General features: G+C 36.6%; 2 protein-coding genes across 2 annotated transcripts; both read left to right on the top strand.

The window, feature by feature from the left end:
• Nucleotides 1-3640: 3640 nt before the first annotated feature.
• Nucleotides 3641-13607, top strand: LOC127798189 (DNA-directed RNA polymerase II subunit RPB7). The gene is made up of 6 exons (XM_052331564.1): nucleotides 3641-3794; nucleotides 3903-4068; nucleotides 4167-4217; nucleotides 11897-11962; nucleotides 12061-12129; nucleotides 13227-13607. The coding sequence occupies exons 1-6, from the start codon at nucleotides 3679-3681 to the stop codon at nucleotides 13290-13292; spliced, it is 534 nt and encodes a 177-aa protein (XP_052187524.1). The 5' UTR covers nucleotides 3641-3678; the 3' UTR covers nucleotides 13293-13607.
• A 737-nt stretch (nucleotides 13608-14344) lies between these two features.
• LOC127796568 (pentatricopeptide repeat-containing protein At3g46790, chloroplastic) lies at nucleotides 14345-16592 on the top strand. Its single transcript, XM_052328754.1, has one exon. The coding sequence runs from the start codon at nucleotides 14480-14482 to the stop codon at nucleotides 16415-16417; it is 1938 nt and encodes a 645-aa protein (XP_052184714.1). The 5' UTR covers nucleotides 14345-14479; the 3' UTR covers nucleotides 16418-16592.
• Nucleotides 16593-16875: the final 283 nt, after the last annotated feature.

Raw genomic sequence — 16875 nt, 5'->3', positions numbered from 1 at the left:
ATGCATATCATATACTAAATCATATGTATAAAAAAAATGTTTTTGAGATATCACTAGTTAATTCATTATTTAATGAGACATATTTAAACATGTCAACAAGTGATCCAAGTACTTTAATGGGAAAAGAGAAGATGACTTGAATTTTTTTTTTAATTTCATATATATTTAGAATATTTTTTTATCGTAAAGTTTAGTTTTATTAATTTATTTGAACAGAATATTAGATATAAGGATTTGAATTATTAATTTAGTATTTAATTTTTGATATTACATATCTCGACAATATTTGAATTATTAATTCAATATTAGAGCTATTTAAATAAAAAATTTTATTGAATTTTTAAATAAAGATAATAACCAAGAAAAGGATCATTAGCTATTTGTTGAAAAGAATTGACAATTGATAATATAACTATATTTTGATAATTGATAATAATATAACTACAAGAATATAGTTAATTAAAATTTGCCCTAAGATAATGCTTTTTGTCTTACTTGACGGCCTACTTATAGTGAAGAGGATGAGCAAAAAATTCATTCCATCTCTAAATTAACACCAACTCATCAGTGGGTATTCTTTCTTTCTAATTGTGTTAATAGGAGTGGGATGGAATGAACTTATTTGTCCACTCTCCTCACAAATTCAGTCCATCAATATCACTAAAAAACATTATCAAAGAAAAAAAATTACTAATATATACATATGTATATGCATAGGGAATTAATGTGATAATGACCACACAACCTCTCTCTGGGCTAATTAATCAATGACCTTCCATTAAAGTTCATTTCTTGCTCTCAGATCTTCTAATGCTTGGTTCAATAGTAGTGTTCTTCTAACAATTCTGTTCATTCGGACGTACGTAGAAAGTTTAGCGTGTGCGAAAGTGGGCTCAGCATTCGGTGGTTAATTGCCAAATTTTCCGACGAACCGAACACCGGATTTGGAGAATGCATTTGATATAATGAGGATCGAACAACCAAATTAATTCCTCTCCCTGTATAAACCTTCACCGTTTACACTTATCCTATACCTGATGTAATATCATTGTTTCAAGCCTCATGAGGTTGCAGCACGATTTGAATTTTGGTTATTTTCTGGCTGGTCGTCGTTGCAGCGCCTGGCGCCGCCACCACCTCTTCCGCCGGAGAAGCCGGAGGCCAATATGGCGGTGGCTATCCACCGCCAGTTGTTGGAGTACCCTTAATCCCTCTTAAGCGGGGGCCAAACTGTCATCCCTACCACCATCATCATCATCATCATCACCATTACCACCACCGCAGCCGGCGCCACAAACCAGCCACTCACAAGCACCGGCCACTACCACGTCATGAACACCCGCCACCCCCATGTTTCAGTACCTCATCGCCTCCGAAAGGAGGAGCGCCGCCGCCGAGTCCATAGTAGGAACCTCCGTCACCTCCAGCGGGTTCAGACGCCAGTCCTCCGACGTACTACATTGATCCTCCTCTAGCTTTACATGCTTGGTGGAGAGAATCATTATAATGTGCATGTGTAGTGGTAGTTCGTAGTTTTTACTTGCTGGTAAAGTAATGAATTCGTGCGCAATCAGCTAAGCTTGGTGTTCTCAATTAGTTCCATTTCTATTTTTCTATCTTTAGTTTTTAAGAATAATTCATTTTCTAAGCTAATTCCTTTTAGGGGGGCATTTGGTACAAGTTTTCAGATTCTTGAAAAATTATAAAAAATAATTCACATAAACATAAACAATAATCAATATCTTTTTCTATAAAAAATGAAAAACGCTACTTAATGATATTATTACTGTAAGTAATTTAAAAGTAAATCAATAACGAACACATGCTAGTGTTAGCATTATAACAATAAATAAATTAAATTTAATAATTAAAATTAAAATAAGTAAAATATATTATTTAACATAAATACATAGATATCATCATATTTCTATTTCTTCAAAAGACCTTTTTTTTATTTCTCTCTATCGTCTCTTTTCTCTTTCATTGGGGCTTGGTTGCATGTTCCTTTTTTTTCTCTAACAATCATTGCCATCTCGTCTCATCTTTTCCGTCACTGACCCTTTTGTTGTTGCCTCAAGTCTCACCATCTTGCACACCAACCGCCATTGTATCCTCCATCTCCACACAGTTGCACACCGCTATACTTTTCTTTCTATTGCTATCGCTTCGTTTCTCACAACAAATCCTCTTGCGACTGCCTTGTCTCTCACCATAGACATTCTTGTCGTTACCTCGCCTTTCACCGCTAACCCTCTTGTTGCTGCCTCATCTCTTTCTATCGATTGCTACTACATTCTCCCTCTTAGTTGCCTTTCGTCACCGAAAATGCGATTCATGCCAAAACAACCATACAACATTTCGTAAATTATAAAAATAGTCAAAAAAATGTTTTGAAACATTTTTTCAATTTTCAAAAAAAAAAAATCAAAAACATTAAAATGACATCTCCAAGTTGTTTTTGTACCTTAGAGTACAACACAACCTATTTTTGATATTTTTACCTGACTTGTGTATTAAAAAAATGATGCCTTAAAAATATATTTTTAATTATATAAACAAAAAATGTAAAAGTAAAGGCCGAAACCAGGGGCGTAGTCAAGATTTTGATTAAATGGGGTGAACTTAAATACAAAAAATATAATAATAATAATAATATTATTATTATTATTAAAATATAAAAACTTTTTACAATTGTTCTTTACAACTTTTTATACTATAAATTGTAATTGGTTAAGAAAGTTATCTTGATCATTTAAAATTTCAACCTTGTTATGACCACGAAAGGTTAGTTATTGTCGTAGAAGGAGTCGAACATAATCAATTGATGCATTCAGATGAATTTGATAATCATACCGTATTTGTTATAATTGTCTGAATAAAACTGTCTCAATATTCTGCTATTTATTCATTAAGGTCTCACAATTGTTTCAAATTTAATTGTGTGTACTATTGACATCTCCAACATAAACTTGAAATTTATCTTCTTTTTTTTTAAATTACTGAACCCTTATTTCACAAAAAAATCATTGCCTTCTTGTTTCTCATTATTTGTTTTAAAAAGATAATAGCATAAACAAAATGTAAAATTTTTACTTATACTGTATTCCAACCAATCACTAAATTCATTAATAAATCGTCTTGATTTTGAGATTGATGCAGATCTCTTTACAAGTAGAGTCTTCTAATTTGATTTCGAAAATTAATATTGTAATTCATTATTGGAGTTCTTAGCTCGAGATCTATAGGAAGTTGTGCAACATCAATTTGTTCAATACTTACATTATTAACTTGTTTATTTTTTTCAATATAAATTTCCTCTATCCTTGTTTTCTTTGTTTGACAATTTTCTTCAATACTTTGCTTTATTTGCATCATCATTATAAAAAATAAAATTATAAGTAAATTTTAAAATTATTGTGATGGTTACTACTCAGCCATTATATACTTATTTTATTCGAAACTTATTTTTTTTTATTTATAGTAGTAAATTATAATATATATATATTTTTTATTTTCAGTTATAAACCATTGTAAAAAATAAATATATTTTTTTTAAAAATTCTAACCCAGTGGGGGCAACTGCCCCCAATGGGCCTTGGTCTCCACTCTCCCTTTAAAAGCCCGACTCAGTAAAGCTAACTTCAGAATCAACTCCCTCTCCCTCTCCCTCAGAAGACCATGTTTTTTCACATCGTATTGGAGCGGAACATGCAGCTCCACCCTCGCCACTTCGGTCGCGACCTCCGAGAGAAGCTAGTCTCCAAGCTCATGAAAGACGTTGAAGGCACCTGCAGGTAGAGTTTCTGTTCTCACTTAGATTTCATGGTTTGTCGAAATTAGGGTTTTTTCTCTGTAATTTATTTGAAAGTATTGGATCAATTCTTCGTTCGGACCCCTTCAAGTGGTCGGCACGGGTTCGTGGTGGCGATAACCGGCATTGAGAACGTCGGGAAGGGGCTGATTCGGGACGGTACTGGGTTCGTGACCTTCCCGGTGAAGTACCAATGCGTTGTTTTCCGGCCCTTCAAAGGCGAGATTTTGGAAGCTGTAGTTACCATGGTCAATAAGGTAAGTTTCATATTTTCCAGCTTGATTTAATTTGAACTGTCTTTTGTATTGTATAGATTTCGTGTTTTCCGGCTGTGTAAAGCTTGTTATCGCTGCAGATGGGATTTTTCGCTGAAGCCGGGCCAGTTCAAATTTTCGTGTCAAATCATGTGAGTTCTTTTTGTTTTATACACTGTTTCTGAGCCAATCTGCTTTTGATATTTACGTTTATAATCTCTCTTCATTTGGTTATACCTCCCGTAGGTTTTTGCCAGTTACAAAAATATTCTTGCTTTTTCTTATGGTCAACTAGGGTTTTCTTAATTCTGAAATAGAAGAAAAAAACAAAGAAAAGAAAACTGTAGTTGGTTGATCAATATTCAGGAATTATGTAAGAATATAAGCTTAACTCTGGTTAGAATTTGAATTGCAAAATAGCATCCAGAGCATTCATAGCTATATGGGCGCAGGCCAAGAAAAATATTGTATGATAGATTTTAGGAGCAGAACTGTTGTGCAAACAGAATTGCAATTCGCGCGCACACACACACTTTGATATCACTGTAAGCTTTTAGACCCAACAATAGTGACACAATCGGAAAAGTAAATCACAACCAACAAACAAAACGATAGAAAGTAAATAACACAGAGAGATTTACCGTGGTTCACCCTAAAAAAGGGTTACGTCCACGTCGAGCTCCGACAATTGAGAACTCACTGCACCATCGGAGTAAAATAGGGTTTATAATACTTATAGCAAACAAGCCTCGCAACCACTCTATTTACACAGATTGATTTACTAACAAAATTGTCTCAAAACCACATAAAAGAAAGATCAGAGCCTTACCCTATTGAACCAGAAAGAAGAACACAAAGGAGTCAGAGAGTATGAAACAACCGAAAATGAGAAAACCCTCGGACCCTTGCATCTCTTTTCACTCTCTCTCAATGTCTATCACATATCTCGATGCATAGTGCATTAAATAAGGATCGCACGATGCAAAAGGATGGTTGGGATTGCAACAGATAAAGGTAGCATTGACGATCCAGATTGCATGCCTAAAGGACAGGAATAATCAGCAGATGTTTGGCACGATCGAGAGAAGGACAGCCGGGCGATTGCCGAGCTGCCCTCCGCTGCCACGTGGCAGCGGTTGCAGCTGACCCTCCTGCCCAGCTTCATTATTAAAATGGTGTGTTACATGCTTCACTATCAATAATCTCCACCTTGAAGCATTAACGATACAAGTGAAAAATACCCAAATAAGTGCAGCAAGCTTCAATCCTCATCTTCATTGCTCGGGTTGGTTTGGATTAACCAACTTCGACATGCAGCAAGCCCAAGTAGTGCTTGAACTTGGCTGCAGTCACTACCTTAGTTCCCATGTCGGCTGGATTCTCTTCAGTTGGCACTTTTTGTATTGAAACAACTCCACCACTTACCTAATCCCTCACAAAATGATACTTCACATCCACATGTTTAGTTCTTTCATGATAAACAAGATTTTTACATAAGTGGATAACACTCTGGCTGTCAGAAAATACCTTGACCTTACCTTGTAGTAGATGGATTTCCCGTAAGAGACCTTGAAGCCAAATGGCTTCCTTGAAGGCATCGGTAACAACCACATATTTTGCCTCACTGGAGAACAGAGCAACCAAAGGCTGTAGCTATGACTTCCAACTGATGCAGTTGCCACCTAAGGTGAAGAAGAATGTTGTGGTGGACTTACGAGAGTTTCTATCCCCCGCAAAATCTGAGTCTACAAATCCCACTAGGTCAAGTGTATCACCTCTTTTCTCAAAATTTAAATCGACATTTAAAGAACCATTAATATATTTTAGCACATGTTTTAAGGCTTCCCAATGTACTTTCTCAAGGTTAGACATAAACCTACTGAGTAGAGATATAGAATATGCAAGATCTAACTTAGTACTTATCATTGAGTACATTATAGTTCCAATCACATTGGCATATGGTATGTTTTCCATTTTAAGAGTTTCTGATTCAGATGATGGACACTGAGTTTTAGACAAGATAAAATGTGCAGCTAAGGGAACACTAACAGATTTACACTCAACCATGCCAAATTTTTGTACAGTCTTAAGCAAGTAGTCATGCTGGTATATTTTCAGACTGTTTTTACTTCTATTTCTTTCTACTATCATCCCCAAGATTTTCTTAGCAGGTTGTAAGTCTTTCATATCAAAATTAGTATTTAACAGAGATTTTAATTCACATATTTTTGACTTAGACTTGCTAATTATCAAGATATCATCAACATACAAAAGGAGATAAGCTGGGATATCAGATAGAATATAGTAAAAATAACTATTATATTTACTTTGATTAAAGCCAATCTCAGTAGCAAAATTATCAAACTTTTTGTACCATTGTCTAGGAGATTGTTTTAATCCATACAATGATTTTTTAAGCAAGCAGACATATTCAGGGTGATGAATGTCAATATATCCAGCAGGTTATTCCATGTAAATGATTTCACAATGTCACAATGTAAAAATGCAGTTTTGACATCCAATTGTTCAAGTTCTAAGTCAAAATGCACTACAATAGCAAGCATCATGCGTATAGTTTTGAATTTAACTATAGATGAAAAAATTTTAGTGTAGTCTATTCCTTCCCTCTGTGCGAAACCTTTTGCTACAAGTCTTGCTTTAAATCTTAAGGGATTAGATGGAGACATACCTTCTTTAAGCTTGAACAACCACTTACACTTAATCAACTTTTGCTTATCAGGCCTTGGAACCAATTTCCAAGTCTCATTAACCTTTAAAGAGGCCATTTCATCATCCATTGCCTGTTTCCACTTAGTGCTGTCATGGGAGCTGACAGCCTCTTCGTAACAGGTAGGCTCACTGCTCCTCATTTTCATTCCTGCCACTATGGCACAAAACACCAAGTCTGAGTATGCATATCTAACAGGAGGTCTGATAGACCTCCTGACTCAGTCTCGGGTCAGTTGATAATTGCTGAGGTCTTGTTGAGGAGTGTCATACTCCTCAACCTTAGGGTCATCAGGTTGAACCTCATGATCATTGTTCTGATAAGAGGTTTCATCTTGAGTTGGGGACTCAACTTGAGTGCTGGGGTCTTGAGAGGTAGAAGCAACAGGCGGATTCTATTGCTCCACCTCAATTTGAGTACTTCCTCCTATTACAAAGTCATTAGGGCTGCTAGGTTTGGGATCATCTTCAATGTTATAAAGCTTGCATGGGAGAACTGATTCATTGACTATTCCATCTCTACTTATAATGATTTTAACTCCACTTGAATTTTTGTCCCATAACCTATAACCCTTGGTTCCCTCTTGATATCCTACAAAAACACATTTAATGGCCTTGGGATCTAATTTTCCTTTTGATTGGTGAGCATAAGCTTCACACCAAAAAAACTCTCAAATAGTTTAAGTTCATTTTTCTCTTAGTCCAGCTTTCCTCAAGGCACCTAAGATTTGTTATTGTTGAAGGGCTCCTATTTACTAGGTGAGCTGCAGTAGTTAGAGCTTCTTCCCAAAAAGTTTTAGGCATTCCAGCAGTAAATAAAAGGTACCTAACCTTTTCTAATAGGGTTTTGTTCATCCTCTCAGTAACTCTATTTTGTTGAGGGGTGTTCCTTGCTGTTCTATGCCTAAGTATGCCATGGGTTTTACATAGTTCATCAAACTCCCTATTATAAAACTCCAGTTCATTGTCTGTTCTTAGTATTTTAATCTTCCTATCGGTTTGATTTTCATCTAAGGTTTTCCATGACCTAAATTTTTCTAGGGTTTGATCCTTAGTTTTCATTAGAAATATCCAAACCTTTTTAGTGAAATCATCAATAATAGACAAAAAATACTTGTTACCACCGTGAGAGGGGATTTGGGAGGGATCCCAAAGGTTTGCATGCAAGTACTCTAGGCATGTCTTCGCCAAGTGAGTTCCCTTTGGGAAGCTCAACCTGTGTTGCTTGCCTAGGGTACATGGTTCACAGAAGTCTAAGGAGTCTGCAGACACTGGACCAAGGTACCCCTGGTTGGATAGTGCCTGTAGCCCTTTCTGGCTCATATGGCCAAGTCTCAAGTGCCAAAGATCTGTTCTATCAGATTTAGCTATGCATGCAGATGGAATATGACAATAACCATTCAATACATATAAACCATGTTTCTTTGTACTAGAGAAAATAAGGTCATCATTTTTTAACACATGCAAAAAATCATTTTTAGCTTTATAGGAAAACCCTAATTCATCTAAGGTACCAAGAGAAATTAAATTTCGTTTTAAGCCAGGTACATATCTCACATTAGTCAACATTCTAATTTTATTATCATGTAATTTCAGAGAGATGTCACCTATGCCTTTAATACTACGTGAATGATTATTTCCCATATAAACAATACCAATCTCTTTAGTGCTAAAGTTTTGAAACCATTCTATATTTGGACACATGTGAAAAGAGCATCCTGAATCCATTATCCATTCATTAGCAGTTGAAGAACAAGATACATTTAAAACTTCAGCTAAGGTATTTGATATTTGAGCTACTGGCAGCTACTGTCACATTCCCTCTCTGTTTCTATTTTTTGATAAAATCATAATAGTATTTTTTAATGTGACTCTCTTTCCCACGGTGGTAGTATTTCCATTTAGATTGCTTTTGTTTTCCTGTATTTCCATTTTGTTTACCCTTAGGTCCTGAACCCCCATTCTGATTATTGTTGAAACTATTTTGCCCCTTTTCAAACTTTCCCTTAACAAACAGATTGTTACCAGGTCTTTTAAAAATGTGTAATTTTAACTCCCTAGCCTTAATTCCAGAGATTACAAGTTCTAAAGTAAGCACAATACTAGTGTATTGTAAAGCATGCTTAACTATATTATAATCATCAGGTAATGAATTTAATAATATCATTGCCTCACTAGTGTCACCTAGGGCTTGATCAGTCTCTCTTAACATCAATGTAAGTTTAATAAATTCATCTATATTGTCATCCATAGATTTCGATGCATTCATTTCAAAATTGAACGACATACCTTTCAAATAAACTAAGTTAGGAGCAAAAACAACAACATAAAGAGATTCAAGTCTATTCCATAAATCAAGGGGGTTAGTCGTATCGTCTACCTTCCTGATCACAGTATCCCCCAAATAGAGGAATATCAAGTTGAATGCCTCCTCCCTTATCTTATTAGTCCTAGCTTGTTTGCTCATCGGACCATTTTCGATGATCTGGTTCTAGTGCAATAAGCACTTTGTGATGAGAGAGTAACACTCTCATATTCTTTTTTCAACTACCGAGATCTCCCTTTCCATAAAATGTTTCGATTTCAAATCGAGTTGTTGTCATCTTCGCTTTGCACGAAGGTATTCTAAGAAAACCCTAGACACTGACAGAGACACATAGAAAACACCCATTGACTGTGACTCTTCAGAAAAAAACCTAGAGATTCAGACAGAACCAACAGTGCGAAGAATAACCCTAGATTTGATCACATAGACTTTGAGAGGACTAAAAGACCTAAACTGTGCGTATCAAAGAAATGGCTCTGATACCACTTGTTGCACAAATAGAATTGCAAATCGCGCACACACACACACATTGATATCACTGTAAGCCTTTAGACCCAACAACAGAGACAATCGGAAAAGTAAATCACAACCAGCAAACAAAACGATGGAAAGTAAATAACACAGAGAGATTTACCGTGGTTCACCCTAAAAAAGGGCTACGTCCACGTTGAGCTCCGGCAACGGAGAGCTCACTACACTATTGGAGTAAAATAGGGTTTACAATACTTATAGCATACAAGCCTCGCAACCACTCTATTTACACATCGCCTCAAAACCACATAAAAGAAAGATCAAAGGCTTACCCTATTGAGCCAGAAAGAAGAACACGAAGGAGCCAGAGAGTATGAAACAACCAAAAATTAGAAAACCCTCGGACCCTTGCATCTCCTTTCACTCTCTCTCAATGTCTATCACATATCCCGATGCACAATGCATTAAATAAGGATCGCACGATGCAAAAGGATGGTTGGGATTGCGACAGATAAAGGCAGCATCCATGGTCCAGATTGCACGTGTAAAGGACATGAATAATTAGCAGACGTTTGGCACGATCGAGAGAAGGACAGCTGGGCGGTTGCCGAGCTGCGCTCCGCTGCCACGTGGCAGCGGTTGCAGCTGACCCTCTTGCCTGGCTTCACTATCAACAAGAACTCATGGAGGGGGCTTCAAGCTTGATGGATCAGCATGTTTGAGGTCGTTGAATTGAGGTCTCCAAAATTGTGATCAATTTTGGATCTCAGGAGTCTCAATTCCAATTTGGCAGATTAGTAAATAGATTCGTTGATAGATCAAAAGTTTGCCAGCTTCTGAGGTTTATGTGGATTGTGGATTATGATGCATGGCTTAGAGCATATCTGTCAGAATATCATGGTCCCATGTTATAATGAGTGTTGAAGCTATTGTTACTAGGGATTGGTTTGTTTGTGTTTCCACCAACATTTGTTGCCTGTTAAGTTTTTTGATCTTGCTTCGTCTTTCTGTTGTTGCCATAAGTTTGGAGAAAGTGGTCATTAAGACAAACTTTTTAGATGTTTGCAAGGAAAGAGAGTATAGGTTGCTAAGCTGGGACAAAGAGTGCAATGCTTATCTAGCTAGGTTGTTTTCAGTATTGTTTTACTACATTGACTACAATATATTAACCACAAATGTGGGATATGAGGACACAACATTTTCTAGAAAAGTAGGATAACACAGTTGGGATAAGTTAAGTAATAAAATAAATTTTTATATTTCTAATGTCATAATAAAGTATCAAAACTATATTCCAAACTCATAAATATGCATTTAAAATTCATAATCCAAGATTTTAAATGAATAAGTCTAATATAATAGCAACCAACTCGTAGGTCATTATTCATTTCAAATTCTAACACTAAAAGGTCAAAAATTGAAGTCTTGCAATTAAAGCGTTGAAAATTTGAAGAGTCATGCTGTTGCCAATTTGGAAAACTGAATAGTCAGAAAGGAAAAAGAATAAAACTGAATTTTTAAGTCTACAAAGTGTCCATGTTGGACACACCACATGGGTGTGTCTGGCACGTATCAATGATGAGCTGGTGTCTGACACATATGTGATGCCAGCCTGGCAGCCCGTAGAACATGTCCATGCTTCTTATACCACAATCTATCAAGACAGAATAGTTGGCATCTGTTTAGGAGGCTGTCTTGAACCTAAAGGTTAATCCTTGTCTTTGTGTGTTTCTGGCAAAGATAAATTGATTCAATGTTGGATCAAGGTACCAACACACTTAAAGAAAAAGCAAAACTATGTGGACTATATTGGGAGAAGAAATTGCCTCTCTTGGCATTCTGTGGGAAGAAAATATCTATCTTTAAGTTAACATTTATTCCGACACCCCTAAACCCAAACCCAAACCCGAAAAAGGACATGTTCTTTTTTTTGTTTGCTTTTTGTATGGTTGGATACATATAATTGCTTAACTGCTGCAGAGGAACTTGGGGAGGTTTTAGAGAGTTTTGAGGGCTAACAATCTTTATGGGGCTTTATTTTATTGTCATTTTTCTTTTTTAATGATGGGTTGGGTCTCCCTATGCTCAGTTTATAAATTTTATTTAAAAGAAAATATATTCCATGATACACATAAAGTTTTGCTTAGACAGTTTTTCTAACCAAAAAGGGAGTTTAAATAGGTGCATTTTTATCCTTTCCTATCATGAATTTAAATTTAGTCCAATATATGTGTTTCTATCCTTTCGAACCATGAATATTTCAAATCTCTTTTAAGTACATCTCAATGTTGTCATCCATGTTTCCAGTTGATACCAGATGATATGGAGTTCCAATCTGGAGATATGCCTAACTATACAACTTCAGATGGATCAGTACGTATCAATTTATATTTACATCAACAGAACTGTTTTTTTGTTTGCATTCCATCAGTCTATGCTTAAAATTTTTGATACCTTTGGCCTTTATGCAGGTTAAGATTCAAAAGGATAGTGAAGTTCGGTTAAAGATTATTGGAACTCGAGTAGATGCTACAGAAATTGTATGCCTCAATTTTATCTTTTTCCGTTTCCTTTTAAATATCTAGTAAGGAGTGAATTTTATGTTTCAACTTCAAGTTGAAGCTTAAATTGATCTAATAAAATTCTCTTTCATGATATTACTTAAATTTCGTAATTTGTAGTTAGATTTATTTGCTGCCATAGTTGCTGATGTGCATATTCTTAGCATATGTTTTTATTTATAATTTAGTGCTGGTTGATTTAAACTACACTGTTAAATGCTTTGAATCTTCTAAAACTACAAGGAAGGAAAAAAAATTAAGCAAGAAATGCACAGCAAGTTTGTTGTTCAGGCTTTTAGTGAGAAAGAACATGCCAATGACTAAATTAATATCTGGGTTGGCTGGCTGACCATAATCTGATCATCAGTTAAACATATGTGAGCATGTGTTTTTGCTGATTTTTTTTCTTTTTTTTTATGGGGTCTAATACATTGAACCTTATTCATTTATGAAGAGGAATACTTTTAGTTGGCGTTCCTGCATCCTCTCTCTCTCTCTCTCTCTCTCTTTCTCTCCCCCCCCCCCCCCCCCAAAAAAAAAAAGCACACCAACAAAAACACCAACGGAATAAAATAGGAAAAAGAAAAAATAAAAAGAAGCAAACTTCAAAACAAAAGAAAAGGGAATCATAGAATATATAAACAAAAACAGTATAGACTCAGCACGCTTGAAACTATTCTAATGATTAATAAGGCTCTGTTTAAGCTTTTTGTGCATTATTTTTCACCTCCAAGAAGCCAGATACCCTTTGCTTGGGCAGAGTCTTTTTGGGTTCCTTTTGGGTTCATGTGACGGGGGATGAAATGAAATTCTGTTCACGTTTATGAGTGATGATATTACATTTAGCTCTAGAACCATCTCACTGAACATCAGAGGCGTCTGTCATGATTTTTGAGTGATGCAGCTAATATTTGTTCAAATAAATACTTGGGCCTTGACAATATATTGTAGTTCATTTTGTTTTCATGTTATTGTTGCATTTTAGGGTCATGTTGTTCAATGTCGTATTTTTTTCTATTTGTGGTATCCATTGTCCATCACATCATTATTCGTTTATTATCTGCCTTCTTTTGCAGTTCTGCATTGGTACTATAAAGGATGATTTCTTAGGTGTGATCAGTGATCCGGGTGCGAATGCCTGATGGAGCTGTTGGTCATCTCCAGTATAACAAGAGGAGTGTTGTTTAACAACATAGAAGTGGCAACCGTGTCTCGATAAAAGAAATTGAAGTGTTCAAATTTGGTACAATTTCAAGTTGCTCTATCCGTCTTCCCCAGTTATGCCCCATTAGTAGTCTTGAACTCAATGTTCCTGGGTTGGTCTTCCATTCTTGGACAGAAATGTAAAACAATGGCATGTAACTCGAGGCATCTCAAAATAGTGCCAGGTTTTTGCTCTACCGCGGGTTGTAATGAAATGTTCAAAATCTATAAGATGGATGGGCATGGTTCTACTATTTTTCTTAGAAATACGAACAAAAACTAGCCTTCCCACAACTTTCTCGAGATGCGAGCTTCCTTCTTGGGCTTTCGTGGTAGAAGAGAGTAATCCGTTACTTATAACCTACAGATATTTCCTGACTTACATTTAATATAAGATTTTCTTCTCATTGATTTCTTTGTTAAGTAAATGAATAGGAAAAACAGAAAACCACAAGCACTAGCAGAGCGGAATGGAGATAAAAGAGATTTTAGATCACATGCAGGAAAAGATGGCCACTTTTAGGCAGTTAATTTGCTAGAGTGGAGTCTAATAGCCTCTTATTTATTGAGGTCCTTTATTTTTAAATCATTAAGGATAGTTCTAGTGATAATCAACATCTTATGTAAGCACGAGATTGTGGGTCCTAATTTGTTTTTTTTATACCTTTTTGTTTAAAAATATATATTTTCTTATATTTTTTGATGGGTAGTCAGCACTCGTCGAAGAGATTTATTCTTTGACAGTGAAAGGATATCATCATTAAGCTTTGTCTTTAGATTTAAGGGAATAATCAATTAAAATATATATATATATATATACACACCAGGTAATTAAGAAAAAAATTACTTCTCAATATTAATGCAAATGAAAGAGATGTACGTTAATTATTCTACCTGAAAGTAACTATTTTATGAGTTATTTTTATTTCAATTATGAATGTATAAAAAATTTATACAAGAATTTATAAGTCAACACGAATGCGGTTCGAACTCGAAAAGAGAAAGAAAGTCAAAGCGTAGCCGATTGTCAATTTGGGACCGAAAAATCGCACGAGTCTAAACTTGGCAATAGTCATTGACTTCTTAGTGGCACTTCCGCAGCCCAGTAGAGGCGAAGTCTCATGAGATGTGGACCCTTCAGGCTCCCCAACCTGTCCAACATTTCCACCACCCCGTCCATGCGGCGTCGCAGCGCCACGCCACCGTCGCCTTCCGCCCCTCAACCACCACCGACAATAACCAGTTAATCCAATCGCTCTGTAAAAAGGGCAGCTTCAAACAAGCCATTCAAGTCCTCTCTCATGAACCCAACCCCACCCAGCGCACCTACGAGCTCTTGATCCTCTCTTGCGCCCGCCAGAAGTCCCTCTCCGACGGCTTGGCGGTTCACAATTGCCTCGTCGATGACGGGTTCGATCAGGACTCCTTTTTAGCCACGAAGCTCATAAATATGTATTATGAGCTGGACTCTATCGACTATGCCCGCCAGGTGTTCGACAAAATTAACAACAGAACTATATTTGTTTGGAATGCGTTCTTTAGGGCTTTAACCTTGTCTGGTCAGGGTGAAGAGGTGTTGGATCTTTACCGTCGGATGAACCGGATAGGAATTCCTTCTGACAGGTTTACGTACACGTATGTACTGAAAGCCTGCGTTGCTTCCGAGTCATTGGCCTCATTGCTACAAAAGGGGAAGGAAATTCATGCCCATATTTTGCGACATGGGTACGAAACGCATGTCCACATTATGACCACTTTGGTGGATGTCTATGCAAGGTTTGGCCGTGTATCGAATGCGGCTTGTGTTTTCAATGACATGCCGGTGAAGAATGTGGTTTCATGGAGTGCCATGATCGCTTGTTATGCAAAGAATGGAATGCCCTTTGAAGCTTTGGAACTTTTTCGTGATATGATGCTTGAGACCACTGATTTACTTCCAAATTCGGTGACAATGGTCAGTGTACTCCAAGCTTGTGCATCACTTGCTGCTTTGGAGCAAGGTAAGTTGATACATGGCTACATACTCAGAAAAGGGCTTGATTCAATTTTGCCGGTTATAAGTGCTCTTGTGACAATGTATGCAAGATGTGGTAATCTTGAACTGGGGAGACGCGTCTTTGATCAGATAGATAAGAGAGATGTTGTTCTGTGGAATTCCATGATTTCAAGTTATGGGATTCATGGATTTGGGAGAGAGGCAATTCAAACTTTTAAGCAGATGATTCGCGAACAAATCTCTCCAAGTCTCATATCATTTGTTAGTGTTCTGGGAGCTTGTAGCCACGCAGGGCTTGTTGAGGAGGGCAAACTTTTGTTCAATTCTATGGTTAAAGAACACAGAATCTATCCTAGTGTGGAGCACTATGCTTGCATGGTTGATCTTCTAGGCCGTGCCAATCAATTAGATGAAGCAGCAAAGGTAATAGAAGACATGCGGATTGAACCTGGAAGGAAAGTTTGGGGTTCCCTTCTTGGAGCATGCAGGATACATGGCAATGTTGAGTTTGCAGAGCGAGCAAGCCAAAGACTTTTTGAGCTTGAGCCTATGAATGCGGGGAATTATGTTCTCTTGGCTGATATTTATGCAGAAACTAAGATGTGGGATGAGGTAAAAAGGGTGAAGAAGCTGCTCGAAGCTCGCGGGCTGCAGAAAGTCTCAGGTTGCAGTTTGATTGAAGTTGGAAGGAAGATATATTCATTCACATCAGTTGATGAATTCAACCCACAAATTGAACAAGTCCATGCTTTATTACTAAAGCTATCCGCGGAGATGAAGGAGAAGGGTTATGTTCCAGAGACCAAAGCGGTGCTCTATGATCTTGATACACAAGAGAAGGAAAGAATGGTATTAGGCCATAGTGAAAAACTGGCAGTTGCCTTTGGACTGATTAACAGCAGCCGAGGAGACACCATTAGGATCACCAAGAACCTGAGATTATGTGAAGACTGTCATTCTGTCACAAAGTTTATTTCCAAGTTCACAAATAGAGAGATTCTAGTGCGAGACGTTAACCGGTTCCATCATTTCAAAGATGGGGTTTGTTCGTGCGGAGATTATTGGTAATCTTGTGTGAACTTCATTTATAATTTCGCTTTTATTACTTCTCACTTGCAATTCCTTGTTAGAGCTTAGAGTAAGTTTGATATGTACAGTTCCCAACACCTGATCACAAGATATATACTTTACTACCAATGCTAATGAAGGACGTTGAGATTTTTTACTAATTTATCTACTTGTTAATGTTGAGAAAATATTGTGAGAATTTTGGGTAGCACACCTTTGATTTTGAATGTGATAAAAATCTTTTTTCTTCAGAGTATAAGTGAATACGAATAACGTAATTATCTTTGAGATTAGTTTTTTACCTCCACTAAAATTGTTTGAAGCTCAATGATAAATCAGTTGCAGGACTAATCATCAAAGTTAGAGAATCTGCAATTAGCAATACCCAAGCCAAGATATCGCAACTCTACTCGGTATAAAAGGAAAATGATGAAACTGAGAATAATAATAATAATAAT

This window comes from Diospyros lotus, chromosome 3, assembly GCF_014633365.1.
Source record: "Diospyros lotus cultivar Yz01 chromosome 3, ASM1463336v1, whole genome shotgun sequence".
Classification (NCBI taxonomy): domain Eukaryota; kingdom Viridiplantae; phylum Streptophyta; class Magnoliopsida; order Ericales; family Ebenaceae; genus Diospyros; species Diospyros lotus.
Note: the sequence above shows the minus strand (reverse complement) of the source record. Positions and strands in the feature narration are given on the sequence as shown.

Excerpts from the sequence above, each read along its gene's own strand:
- LOC127798189 (XM_052331564.1), top strand. The coding sequence starts at position 3,679 with ATGTTTTTTCACATCGTATTGGAGCGGAACATGCAGCTCCACCCTCGC. Across the intron at positions 4,069-4,166 it reads TAGTTACCATGGTCAATAAG|ATGGGATTTTTCGCTGAAGC; the intron begins GTAAGTTTCATA and ends TTATCGCTGCAG. Across the intron at positions 12,130-13,226 it reads GAGTAGATGCTACAGAAATT|TTCTGCATTGGTACTATAAA; the intron begins GTATGCCTCAAT and ends CTTCTTTTGCAG.
- LOC127796568 (XM_052328754.1), top strand. The coding sequence starts at position 14,480 with ATGTGGACCCTTCAGGCTCCCCAACCTGTCCAACATTTCCACCACCCC.